This window comes from Alligator sinensis, unplaced genomic scaffold (assembly GCF_000455745.1).
Source record: "Alligator sinensis unplaced genomic scaffold, ASM45574v1 scaffold60_1, whole genome shotgun sequence".
Classification (NCBI taxonomy): Eukaryota; Metazoa; Chordata; order Crocodylia; family Alligatoridae; genus Alligator; species Alligator sinensis.
Window position 1 is genome coordinate 4,259,975 of NW_005841858.1, and position 13,270 is coordinate 4,273,244.

The 13,270-nt window shown below is 41.6% G+C and overlaps 1 protein-coding gene across 1 annotated transcript in view; it reads left to right on the forward strand.

Annotated features, from left to right (window-relative positions):
• Window positions 1–9,204: 9,204 nt before the first annotated feature.
• Window positions 9,205–13,270, forward strand: part of IQCJ (IQ motif containing J) — a 155,294-nt gene continuing 151,228 nt past the window's right edge. Inside the window, exon 1 of the mRNA XM_006016473.2 lies at window positions 9,205–9,302. Within this exon, the coding sequence (XP_006016535.1) occupies window positions 9,294–9,302 (9 nt within the window). The 5' untranslated portion in view covers window positions 9,205–9,293. The remainder of the gene's footprint in view (window positions 9,303–13,270) is intronic.

Below are 13,270 nucleotides of genomic sequence, written 5' to 3' on the forward strand. Positions count from 1 at the left end.
ATTGCTCTGCTAATCGGGTGATAAAGGCTGTTATCACTATCAGCCTCCAGCTGGCTTGCTTGCCTGTCAGTTTGCTGCAGGCAGTATGATGAAGCAGGGAGGGAGATTGAAGAGCTCTGTATCATCAAGATATGCATGCACTGTACCCCCACCCCCTTTCCCTCAGAGTGCTAGCCCAGGGTTGGAGGCTGGCAATACTCCTGCCCCTTGAGCAGCCAGTGGGGAAAATTCTGTGACCATACAGGCAGACCTCCCTAATGAGAGTCCTGCCAGAGCCTGGCCACACCCCCCTCAGCTCAGCTCTCTGCAGAAGGGAAGGGAGGGCTGCTCTAGTGCCCCCTGGCTTCTAGCCTTTACCTAAATTTCCTCAGTCCAGAGGGATTGTCTGTTTGGTTTCAAACCAGTTCAGCCTAGCCAGGTTAGACTAACCTGAAAAGATTGAATCAATTCAGGCTCGGGCTTTTTGAATGTCTGTCTCTAGCCCTTGAGAGCAGTTATATGGGACATACCTAGCTGTCACATTTCTGGGTACAAGCAAATGTATGTGGGAGCCCATGGCTGGGGTATTCAGGAGTAGCTCTTCCTAGACTTAGACACGCTACATCTGTGGTATAGGCATATGTAAGAATTCCTAAATACAATTCCTTTTCCCTTTAGTTGGCACAAGAAAGGCACACATTCAGGCAAAATAATAAACACACAAGTGGTTTCTCTGTTTCATTTCCCCTTCCTTCCCCCCCCCCCCCCCCCCCCCCCCCCCAGCACTTGATTTTGGAGCCTAGGTCAAAATCTCATGTGGAGTCCAGGTCTCCTTGTCCTATGTATGGCTTCTTTAGCAAACAATGGGTTAAGTGTATCTCTCTCTCTCCTGGTCTAGAAGTTGAACAGGACCCTTTTTGTTATGAAATAATACCCCTATTTTACTCCTGCCCAAGCTTTCATATCTGTAATCCATCTCCTGAACTCTAGTAATGATTATGTTATGGGGTTGCTGCTGTTTAGTGTCTGTGACATTGTAGCAGCTGAACCCAGGGGTAAAAAGTCTTGCTGGTGGAAATTTTGCTACCGCCAGAGTTACACTAGCTCCCCCAAGCTAAGGCAGCTAGGCTAACAGAAGCCATCTTCTTCTGGCAGGTGTGCATTCACACCAAAGGTTTTACCGGGGGGGCGGGAAGTCACCTCTGTAGCTTGTTTTATACCTCCAGCCAACATGGCTCTGCTGGTACTTTGTAATGTTCTACATTAATGACAGGCATCAGTTCTGCTTCTGGGTAAACTTTCCCTGTGGAGAAGCTGGAGGAAACTGGTTTCCCTAGTCTTCAGCCATCACACTGTTACAAAATGCTACCAATCAAATGGGAGTCTTTCATGTTAACAACTTCCTAGTATCAGGATTGTATCCCCATCCTTTGTAGTTACTGTCCAACTTGGAGATGGGAAGGCAACCAGCCCTACATTCAAAATGGAGTTTTCAGCTGAAACGACACAAAGCCCATGGTGTCAAACAAATTCATATGCTATAGATACATAGATTTCCCAAATCATCACATAATTTTAATATTTTGTCCTTCAAAAATAAGTGCTATCTGGGATACTTCTCAATGGCATGAAATATTTGTCTTCCCTGTTTAGTCAGAGAGGCACACTTTAACTTTGTACAAATGGAAAGATTTATATACTGGGCTGTGTACTAGTGCCACTTTTTCATTCTTTAGGGAGAACACATGGGATTTATATTAACAGCTGTGTAGTACATTTTGGACAGCCTTTACCCTTACAGTTCCGTGGATTTTTGCCAGTCAACTACTGATAGAAAACCCACTTCACAGAACAGCTGTGGCTGCTGGCTTTGTTTTGGGATTGAGTGGTTACCAGAAACTTCCTACCCAGATAACTATTTTGATTGAGAATATCCTACCAACTCTACCAGGTCTCTCAAAAACTCAATTTCAGAATGAGAGGAATTTCTAAATAGACCTTATTATAACTGTCCTAGGGTACCGGATAGCGGAATGCAGACTGTAAAGCATAAAGGTGAGCAGGGTGAAATTTCCCGTGTATGGCTCTGTAACAGTTTATGCTTTTTAGTGACTTGAGCTTACCAGAAGTTTTTTTACAACGTGGGTAGATAAAACTTTTTCAGTAATAATAGTCTATCTTTTTTAAATGAACTTCAGTCTTGGTTCTAGAACTTATGTTCTTGCAACACTTTTTGTTCTGCAAGTATAATATTGCATTAAAGCCACACAATAACTTTACATGCTATATATGAGGAAATTTAAGTTTTTCACTTACAGCTCTTTAACTCCTGCCTCTTGTATGTTCACTATTATATGCTTGTATATTTGCTTAAATACTCATGAATCTATATGCCCAAGGCACGCTGATATTTCATGATGTCTGTTTTTGTCTTTCCTGTATTCTTGTGCTTAACTATTGTGTTGATTAAGAAAATATCTTTCCAGACTGTTTTAATGAGACTTGCAGGTTATTATATATTATTCCTCTTTGGGAAACACCTCAGCATAATAATTTTTATTACTGTAATGAGTTACTTGGTTGAGACATGTGCTAAAGAATCTTATATTCATTCTTGATTTAATACTTATCTTATATAAATTAGGTTCCCAATATATTTTTTTGGAGGCATCATGCTTAATTTTACTGAGTCATAGGGAAAAATTAGGGTTGAAAGAGCAGGATAGCCCTTCAACTTCCTCCCACAGACCAAGTTTCTGCCTAATGTTGTCAAAATAACCACATGTACTTTGCTTGACTCCTTGGAAAGGTTCTCCAAGGTGAGATTTGGATGTGCTATGGACTCTACTGGGTTCCTTAAAACTGTGGCTTCTTATGATTGTAAGGAAAAAGTGGGAAATTTTTTTTTCAGGTAGTGGTAGAAATTAGGGCTGTGTGAAGCTTCGGGTGCCAATTCAATTTGGAGGAGATTCAGGCCAATTTGGAGATTTGGCCAGTCCCCACTCACCGCCATAGGGAGTTGGACCCAGACTCCGTGGCAGTAAGTTGGGGGGTGGGGTGGGGAGGGAGCTGGATGAAGTGTGGGGGGGGGGCCTGCCAGGCCCCATCCCCTGACTACTCCCCCAGCCCCTGCCTGCTCTCCTAGCTTGGCCCCAGCTCCCGGTTCTTTAAAAAAAGAAGCAAAATAAAGCCCTGCACTCACTGGCTGCTGTGAGGTGGAGGCGGGGTGATCCCTGCTGCCCTGCATGGCATGGGGGGGCTCTGTCATGGCAGGGGGGGGTAGCCTCACACTCACTGGCTGCTCACACTCACGGGCTGCTGCAGCAGCTGTCAGGGCTTCTGGAGGCTTGTGGCAGAGCCCCCCATGCAGTGCGGGGCAGTGCGGGGAAGGGGAAATCACCTCCCCACCTGGCAGCAGCTGGTGAGTATAGGGCTTTTTTTTTTTTTTTAAATAGCCGGGATGTTGAGACCGGGTGGGGCAGCCATTGATGGGGCTGAGAGCGTGGGTGGGGGATGGGACCTGTTTGATTTGGCCGAGCAAAATAAAGCCCTGCACTCACTGGCTGCTGTGAGGTGGAGGCGGGGTGATCCCTGCTGCCCTGCATGGCATGGGGGGGCTCTGTCATGGCAGGGGGGGGTAGCCTCACACTCACTGGCTGCTGCAGCAGCTGTCAGGGCTTCTGGAGGCTTGTGGCAGAGCCCCCCATGCAGTGCGGGGCAGTGCGGGGAAGGGGAAATCACCTCCCCACCTGGCAGCAGCTGGTGAGTATAGGGCTTTTTTTTTTTTTTTAATTAGCGGGGAGGTTTGGGGCAGCCATTGATGGGGCTGAGAGCGTGGGTGGGGGATGGGACCTGTTTGATTTGGCCGATTCAGTGGCAGCTGAATCTCCAGATCGGATTCAGCCAAATCAATTTGAATCACTGAATTGAATCGCTGTTCCCTGAATCGGCCAAATCCGAAGCAAATACTAGCTGCTTCACACAGGCCTAGTAGAAATGTTTCCTATCTTTGGTATGAGTGTCCTTTTCCTTAGTTGCTGGCTTGAGCCAACAGTGAAAAAAATAAAAATATTCACATTTTACATTCCTATTTTAAAGTTCACTGAGATGAAAAGGGCAGCTTTTCAAAAGAATCTCAAAACTCTTGTTTGTGCTTTCTGTAAACTTAGGCAGATGTTGCTGCATGAGATAAAGTTGGTCTGCCCTTTGAAGATTTTCTTCACAAATACCTGAGTTAGAGATGTACAGGTTAAGTAGTCTTATGAGTCTTTGCCTTAAGTCATGATAGGTTGAAGAGCTTCCCATCCAAGCTTGTGTGAAGGTGCACTCCACCTTCCATGTCTTTAAAAGCGCAGTTTAGGAGTACCGAGGAGAAGATTGCAAAGAGTGCAGGGGCAAGAACGCATCCTTGCTTCACTCTGCTTTTCATCTTGAAGCTGTTGGAAGTGGGCCCATCAAACTGAACAGTTGCTTTCATGTTGTTGTGGAAGGAATGTATAAGACTTAGCAGGATTGGTGGCATCCTATCTTTTCTAGGATTGCAAATAGACCTTCTCTGCTGATGGCATTAAATGCTTTGGTTAGATCCATGAAGGCGATGTACAGTGGTTGTATTTGCTCTGTGCACTTTTCTTGAAATTGCCACAGGGAAAATATCATGTCTATGGTTCATCTTCCAGCCCTGAATCTCAGTGCAGATTCAGGGTAGACACGACTTGCCAGCTTTTGTAGGTGCACCAAGATAACCCTTGCAAAAGCTTTTCCTTCTGTACTTAGTAGTGAGATACCTCTGTAGTTGCTGCAGTCACCCTTATCTCTTTTATTTTTATACAGTGACAGTGTTTGTGTCATGCATATCTTGTGGTACCTCACCCTCTTTCCAGCCTTTGAGTAGCAGCTGATGAAGATATGGTAGTAGGCTTTCTTTCCTGAAGTTGAGAATTTCCGCTGGGATGACATCTTTTCCAATAGCCTTTCATATATTCATAGATGTTTGGGTCAGAAGGGACCCGAGTAGATCAAAGTCGGCCCACTGCCCCAGGCAGGAAAGAGCACTGGGGTCAGACGACCCCAGCCAGGTGCATGTCTAGCCTCCTCTTAAAGATCCCCAAGGTAGGGGAGAGCACCACCTCCCTTGGAAGTCCATTCCAGATTCTGGTCCCCCTTACCATAAAGAAGTTCTTCCTGATATCTAACCTGAATCTGCTCTCTGTCAGTTTGTGGCCATTGTTCCTAGTTACTCCAAGGGGTGCCCTGGTAAACAGAGCATCTCCTATTACTTGCTGTCCCCCTGATGAATTTGTAGGTAGCCACAAGAACCATTCTCAACCTTCTCTTGCAGAGGCTGAAGAGATCCAGGTCCCTCAGTCTTTCCTTGTAGGGCTTTACCTGCAGGCCCCTAACCACATGACTGGCCTTCTGAACCCTCTCGAGGTTTTCCACATCCCTCTTGAAGTGCGGTGCCCAAAACTGGACGCAGTACTCCAACTGCAGCCTGACCAATGCCATATAGAGGGGGAAGTATCACCTCCCTGGACCTGTTTGTCATGCACCTGCAAATTAATAATAAAATGTGGCTAGCTTTAGTGATCATTTTGTCACATTGATGACTCATGTTCATCTTGATGTCAACAATGATGAGATTCCTTTCTGCTGCTGAGAAGGTCCTCCCCCAGCCTGGTGATTCCTTCCCCCTAGGTGCAGCACTTTGCACTTATCTTTGCAGTTATCTTTGTTGAACTGCATTTTATTCTGTTCTGCCCACTTTTCCAACCTGTCCAGATCCACCTGGATACATTCCCTACTCTCTGGTGTGTTAACTTTACCCCATAAGTTGGTATCATCTGCGAATTTGGACAGAGTACTTTTCACGCCCTCATCCAAGTCACTGATGAAGATATTGAATGGCACAGGTCCAAGGACCGAGCCTTGTGGGACTTCACTGCCCACATCTTTCCAGGTCAATACTGACCTGTCCACCACCACTCTCTGGGTGCGAGCCCTTTGCCAATTTGCCACCCACCTGACTGTAATCATCTACGTCAGAGCTGCTCAGTTTATTTATGAGAATAGGATGAGATACTGTATTGAAGGTCTTCTTAAAATCCAAGTAAATGACATCTACCTCAACTCCTGCATCTAAGCATTTGTGACCTGGTTATAAAAAGAAACAAGATTAGTCAGGCAGGATCTATCTGCTATGTATCTGTGCTGATTGTCCTTTAGCATGGTTTTTCCCGCTGGTATCCCACAAATGTGATCCTTAATTTTTTCAAAGGTTTTCCCAAGCATAGAGGTGAGACTAACCATTGTATAGTTACCCAGAATCTTCTTCCTCCTCTTGAAAATAGGGACCACATTGGCCCTTTTCCAGCCCTCTGGGACCTGACTGAGCACTTGTGGTGCTCAGAACAGCTGTGCCAATGGCTCTGCTATGACACTGGTGAATTCCTTCAGCACCCTTGGATGAATATCATCCGGGCCTGCTGACTTAAACATATCCAGTCCTTCCAAATGCCTCTTCACAAAGTCGGCACTAATAGTTGGTGGGTTGGTGTCCCTTTTGTGCTTGTCTATGATCCAATTGGGATATATGTCCTGATCCGTGTTCAGGAATACAGAAGCAAAAAACTCACTGAAGAGTTCAGCCTTGCCCCCCCATCTGTCACTAATTGCCCTGGTTTGTCCTGTAGGGGTCCTATGCTACCGTGTGCCTTCTTTTTACTCCCTATATACCTGAAGAAGGGCCTTTTGTGGTCTTTCATTTTTGTTGCCAGCCTAAGTTCCATTTCTGCTTTGGCCTTTCTAACTGCCTCCCTGCAACTGCAGACCAAGTAGGTATATTCTGCCTTGCCACTTGATAATGAATCAGTTAGCTTGATCAACTCTTCTACAATGGGCTCCATATCTAACTGTGGCATGACCCGTAGAGTTGGTATTTGGTCCAGTGATTCGCTGGTAATGTTTCTTTCTTAATTGTGAGTACAGCTCTGAGTAGTGTTCCAACCCAACAAGGCATCTACTTGCTTCTATCTGTAATTGCTTCACCGCTGCACAACTTGAGAGGGGCAACCTTGTTGACAGTAGGGCCTAGAGCTTCCTTCAGATCATTGTACGCTGTCACAGATCATGCAAATCTCAGATGGGACTATTCAGTCACATGAAACGCTTCAAATCATCTATGCCATAGGCTGCAATATCCACTGTCTCTTGCAGACAAAAGGATGCCAATCAGAAGGATGAGCACCTGAACACAGACTGTTTCGTCACAAATTGTGATGGAACCTAGTATGGGCATGGTCAGCGATTGCCAGTGAAGACATAGTTATAGCGTAGCAATAAACGGAACACAGGCTCTGCCTTTCGTAAGTCAAATGTGGATTCTTTACAGGCTCAGATGATAAATTGTCCAGTCTAATCTCTACTCACCAGTTTTGGGTTCTTGTTGCATAGTTATTTCTAAAGTATAACTGCAGGACCTATTATTGCAAATGACATCTACAAGAGGGGTTGTATCTACACGTGCAATTTAACTATGATCACATTTGCCATCTTTCAGTTACTCCAATGGTAACGACATATTAAAAATTAGAGATGGATATGAGTGACATTGCCCAACCAGAAAGCCACAGAACTCTGAGGAATCCTAATTTCAGATCCAAACTTTGCAGCTTCCCTGATATTAAATACATTTCTGTTTTTATATATCCAAATCAAGTTGCCCCCTGCCTTTTGGGACCTTTCAGCTTCCCTAGACAGCATTTAATATACAGACTTTGTTTTTCCCTCTGTTTTTTGCTGCTAGATCCTGGGTACTGTTTTTCCCCCAAAATAACTCATTTTTATTTAAAAAAATAAGATTGAGACTTTGGAAGCCCTCCAGTTATTTAGCCTGGATAGACTTGTTAACAATTTGTTTGTTAGTTAAATGCAACACAAAACTACAGGGACCACATTTCTAACGTGTGTAGGCTATCATTAATTGCTTAGTAGTTTTATTTATCATTTAAACCAAATACTTGGTGAACCTGAAACTAGACTCTGTATTACTAAATTATTTTTGTGTATGGATATAAAAGATACTAACTTAAGAAAAGCAATTTAACCATGATAACTCTTTATTGAACCTGACTCCTTCCAATTTTCCTTACTGCTGAGCTGGTATTTACTTTGAAATATATTTTTCTGTGCTGATACTCCCTGTGCATACATGACTGGATGATATCTAAACATACCAATCTGAATGTTACTTAGACAATTTGAAGCAAACGTTCAGTGCAAAGTACTGGAATTATCTTTTTAGCTAGCAATATCTTAGGGTGCAGATTTTACATCTTTAAAATCGAATTGGCAGAAATAGGTTTTTATAGTGACCTTGGTTATTTATGTCTTTACACAACCTTCCCACCTGTATATACAGAATTTGTTGCTAGCAATATTTCTAGTTCAGGACTTGAACTGTTTATTTGTTTCTTTTGATGCTGTTTGCTGAAAACACAATAAATATTTGGACAAATTCAATTTCAAAGCTCTGACACTTTTTCCACGTGCTTGAAAAGCTGTGAATTATGTTTTAGAAATGTATTTTAGCTGCCTGGTGATATTGCACAAGCAACAAAAACATAAATATATCTGTTTATATGTCCGAAGTGCATTATAAAAAGCCATGAATCCACTTTGATACATAAAAGGAATTAGATTTTCTCCTGTACCTCTGTGCTGGGATTAATAAAATTCACAGCAAATAGCTGATGGAATGATCCATTTGAAGTTTACACTAGTATCTTGGGGAGCTGGTCAGAGCTGGTTATGAGTGGGAGGGGGAGCTAATCAAGTGCTGGTGCATGTGGAGTTGTGTGTGTATTTTGGGAAGATGGTCAGAGAGAGAGAGAGTGTATGTGTAGGGGGTGTACACATGCTAGTTATTTTCTGATTCAGTTTTGTTCCTGAATGAGCATTTTAGAATGAGCCATGCTGTAACCTACACACATTTTTTTGCAGAGCAAGTGAGGCAGGATCAAATCCATCTTCGAATCCAAGTTTCCCTTATTTCCATCCCTGCACACCTCCAAATTATAGTGAATTCATTCCTGAGCTGGAGAGGTGCCAGAAGTTTCTCAGCTAGCTGTCTGTGGGCTGCTCCTTTTTTCTTTGAGGTTTTCTGATGCTTATAGAGTGAGCTCAACTCAAAGGTTTTCAGCCTCACTCTCGCCTGATATTCTGTAAGAGTCAGATCGGGCTCTGTAACACTAAGGAATACTGTATCGGCATCAGATTTGGTCTGATTTCCCTGCAGGTGATTCAGAAACTTCACAATGCGTCTGGTAACGTATTTCATTTTCTAAAGAAACCACTTTATTTTTTTATTTATTTTGGTGAGGCTGTGTGGATTTTGGAATTGTCTAGGTTGGTTTTTTGGGATTTTTTTTTTTTTTTTTTAACTAATTGAATGTGAAGATGTCAGGGGGCTGCCTTCTAGGACCCCAGTACTGTTTGTTTTAGTTGTCAGTCAAAGATATATAGGCAAATTTCCTAAAGGGAATCTTAATTCAAGCAGCACTTTGTCTTTAGATAAGCAGGCTTGTACAAATGCAGATTAACAGATGCAATGTATAATATGTAGAAGCATTAGTAAGTTTATTAGGTAAACTGAAATTTAAAACTATATTTTTTATGTTACCATTTGTGGGCACAGGAATGAGATAATTGTCTTACTGTAATAAAGATTGACAACAGGGTTTGAAAAATAATTCCTAAAGATTCACAAGCTTCTACCAGAAGAGTCGTCCTTCTGCTGTTTCAGAATGTCTCTCTAGGTTTTTAAACTGCCTTCTTATTTTTACTCTGCAATTACTGTGGAAAAAATGTGGTTATGGTTCATAGTAACCCTACAGGGGCTTTTAAGCTTCAGTATTCAGCAAGCATTTTAGCTATTTTAAATAGTAGACCTTGAATAATAAGTAGATCAATGTAAATCTTTTGTGGCCAGGACTTCAGCTGCTTGCCAACATGTAAAAAATCATATATGTATATGAGATGTATATATATGTGTGTGTATATATATCGTATATATATGTGTGTGTGTGTGTGTGTGTATAAATACAATAAAAATAGCTATCTCTAATAGATTTCATTGGAGCCTAACAGAATATGCTTTCAGTATGAATCTGTGATTATGGCTTTAGTAAAAATAAACAAATAAATAAATAAATAATGTAGTGATTAACTCCATAATGATTTTTTGGCATTCTCAGGGGAATAGTTCAGTAGTTCTAGTGATTTTAGTTCTAAGGTTCTTAGCTTTCAAGTTCAAGGTTGCTATTATCAGAACTAATTTTATTTTCTTCCCTGTTTAAAAATACATTAAAAAAGGAGAGGCATACTCAAACCTTGCTAACAACTGTTATAAACTATAACTTTTCCACTGCACATTATTTTGATACACTTTTAGAAATAGCCCACACGGCTTTTTTTCCTTCTCAGTTCTCATCTTCTTAAAATAGACCAGGTAATATATTTGTCTAAATCCTAAAAAAAATAATTAAAAAAACTACTCATCTCAAATGAGGTATTTTGAAGGTATTTTGAAATAAAGTGTCTAGGCAATATAAGCTAATATATACAACAAAGTATTACTGACTATGATAGGTATAGATAACCGTTTGAGAATAAATTGGCATTAACCCTAACTGTAAATGATATTTCAATTGAGGATTCTCACTAGACAGGTTAAAATGGTACATAAACTATGCAGGCATATTCAGTTCTTACTTGACTGTTTTTTCACTTTGGGCCCTTTTAATTCAGTGGGAGAAAGATCAAGCTTCACATATTAATATTGACATATCTGCCATGGTATAGAGGATATGGGGCTTAGCATGGGTAAATTGGAGAAAGTGAATATTGCATGACAAACATTAATCTGAGCTTCTGCATTAGTTAGGACAATTTATTATACAACTATAAACCAACATGCTAAATTTCACAAGAAAAGATCTATATTAGAATTCGAAGATATTAGAGCTGACTAATTTACGTAGAGCTGAACATACTTTGACTCTTTTTGACTCCTTTCATAGCTTGCTTGAAGTTAAGATGCCTTTTCTTGCTGAAGGTAAAGTATTAATGGGACTTTCTTAAAAAAACCTAAATGCATACAAGTATAGGACTGAGGCTTGGCCTTGTTTTTCAAATCCTGTGGGGGGGTGTTACACCCTTTAAGTCTCAATCCTGCAAAGTTACTCCAGAAGTGTATGCACTCAAACTAATCTAAATTAAGTCAATGGAACTATTTTACATGCCCAGTGCTAATAGGCTTGAGTCATACATTTTTCTATGTTAAAAGTTTCTTTAGCCTAGAAGTCCAAAAATAAGATCAAATTAAGGAGGCTCTACAATTACAACAATTTTCCTTAATTCCAAGAAATATGCATTAATTAACTTTTAGTGCCTGTAGTCTTCCTGTAGCTGAGTTCATCTTATTTAAAAATATGAATAATAAACTGCTGTGCAGAAAACTAATGTTTCACAATAGAAAATGGATACTCTGGCTGATGATTCATAATTTTATATGAATTACTTTATCCTATGTCTTCTACATGTATCTGGGCAGGAAATAACTTGGAGGGTCTGATCAATTTATCTTGGCCTCCAGAAGCTAATACAGGCCTGTGGCTGTTGGGGAGCCAATATACTGTTGATCTGCAGCACATCTGCTACATCTTACACACTGAATCTGCTTTTGCTCTCAGTTGTGTCATCAGGGGTGTTTTTATTGGCTTCAGTATATGTGAACCATTAGGAGTGAATTCTGCAGTGTTAAGAATCTGACAATATTTGCAATACTAATAGAAAACAGTTCATATAATTTGCTATGTGGAGGTAATGACCCAAACTCATTGTAATGTTTCTTACTAAATGTTTGATTCTTATATCAAGATACAGTTTTACAAGGTTTTTTGCATAATTTTTTCTGACATTTTCAACCCCAGTTTTAATAGAATTCTAATGTATACACTACAAGTAAATGAACATTAAAGTATATAGTAATTTGATTACGAATACTGTCCTATGCAATATCTGTGGAAAAGTAAATATGGTTTGAGCGATCTGGCATTAGTCAAATTGTATTAGATTCCTGAAATGCAACTGCTGTCATTTCATGGTCCCCACCTCCCCACCCAGACTCATAACAAACTTATTCTGCACAAAGCTTATATTAAAAGCATGCCATTTAATGTTAACTATCCCAGGCAATCATTGAATCAATGCATTCAACAACATCCAAATACACTTAAGACATTTAGACCCTAGCTCTGAGATGTGTGAAATGACTTCAATTCCATTGACTTCAGTGGGATATGGAAACACTTGTATTTTACAGAATCAGGTTCTTAAGCTGGAAGACTTAGCAAAAAGTGTTGTGGGAAGGAAAGGCATTCGATAGATTATGGTAGTGACATTATGTTCTTAAATATAATTTATCAGCAAGAGGAAGTAAAAGGAATTTAGAGGATTTAGAGGTGTCTGAGCATCAGTAAGGACAGAGAGAATAAAATGGACCCAGGAAACGGTTAGGGATAGAAACATGGACCAGCATAAAACAGTAGGCTGATCTGGTGAGGGCAAAAATCTAAATAACTGTAGTAGGAAGGAAATTGGAATGAAGCACTACTGTGAGAGACCTAGATTATTATAGGAGGAAATAAATTAGTTAAGTGCTTGCTGGCATTATGGCTGGGTAGGCAGTAACTGCAGTTTTGTGCTGCATCACACAAACAGGGGATAAACTCTCTAGATCAGGGGTGTTCAACCTCTGGCCCCCAGGCCAAATGGACAGAGCTATCACATCTGGCCCATGGGGCTCCCTATAGGTCAGGAAAATTGGTAGCAGGGGAGTGGTGGCCATTAATACAGCCACCCTCCCTCTTGCCAGATACCCAAGCCCCAAGCTATACATGGCCAGGCTGCACATCATTCCCCCATGTGGGTCAGGCCACACCTTCTCCCTCTGCAGCTGTATTGGGGCTGGGTCACACCCCTTTCCCCTCCCCATAGGGTTTGGTTGAGGTTGGGTCATGCCCATTCACCATGAGACCCTGGATTGGGGATGGACCTCCCCTTTCCTTCTCTTCCTCCTCCTTCAGGATTGGAACATGCCCCCTTTTCTCCCACAGAGCCAGGTTGGCATTTGGCCATACCCCCTTCCTCCCATGGGATGGAGCCACACCCCTTTCCCCCTCCTGCAGGGCTGGGTCAAGTCATCTTCCCCTGACGGGCCTGGTTGGCCCCT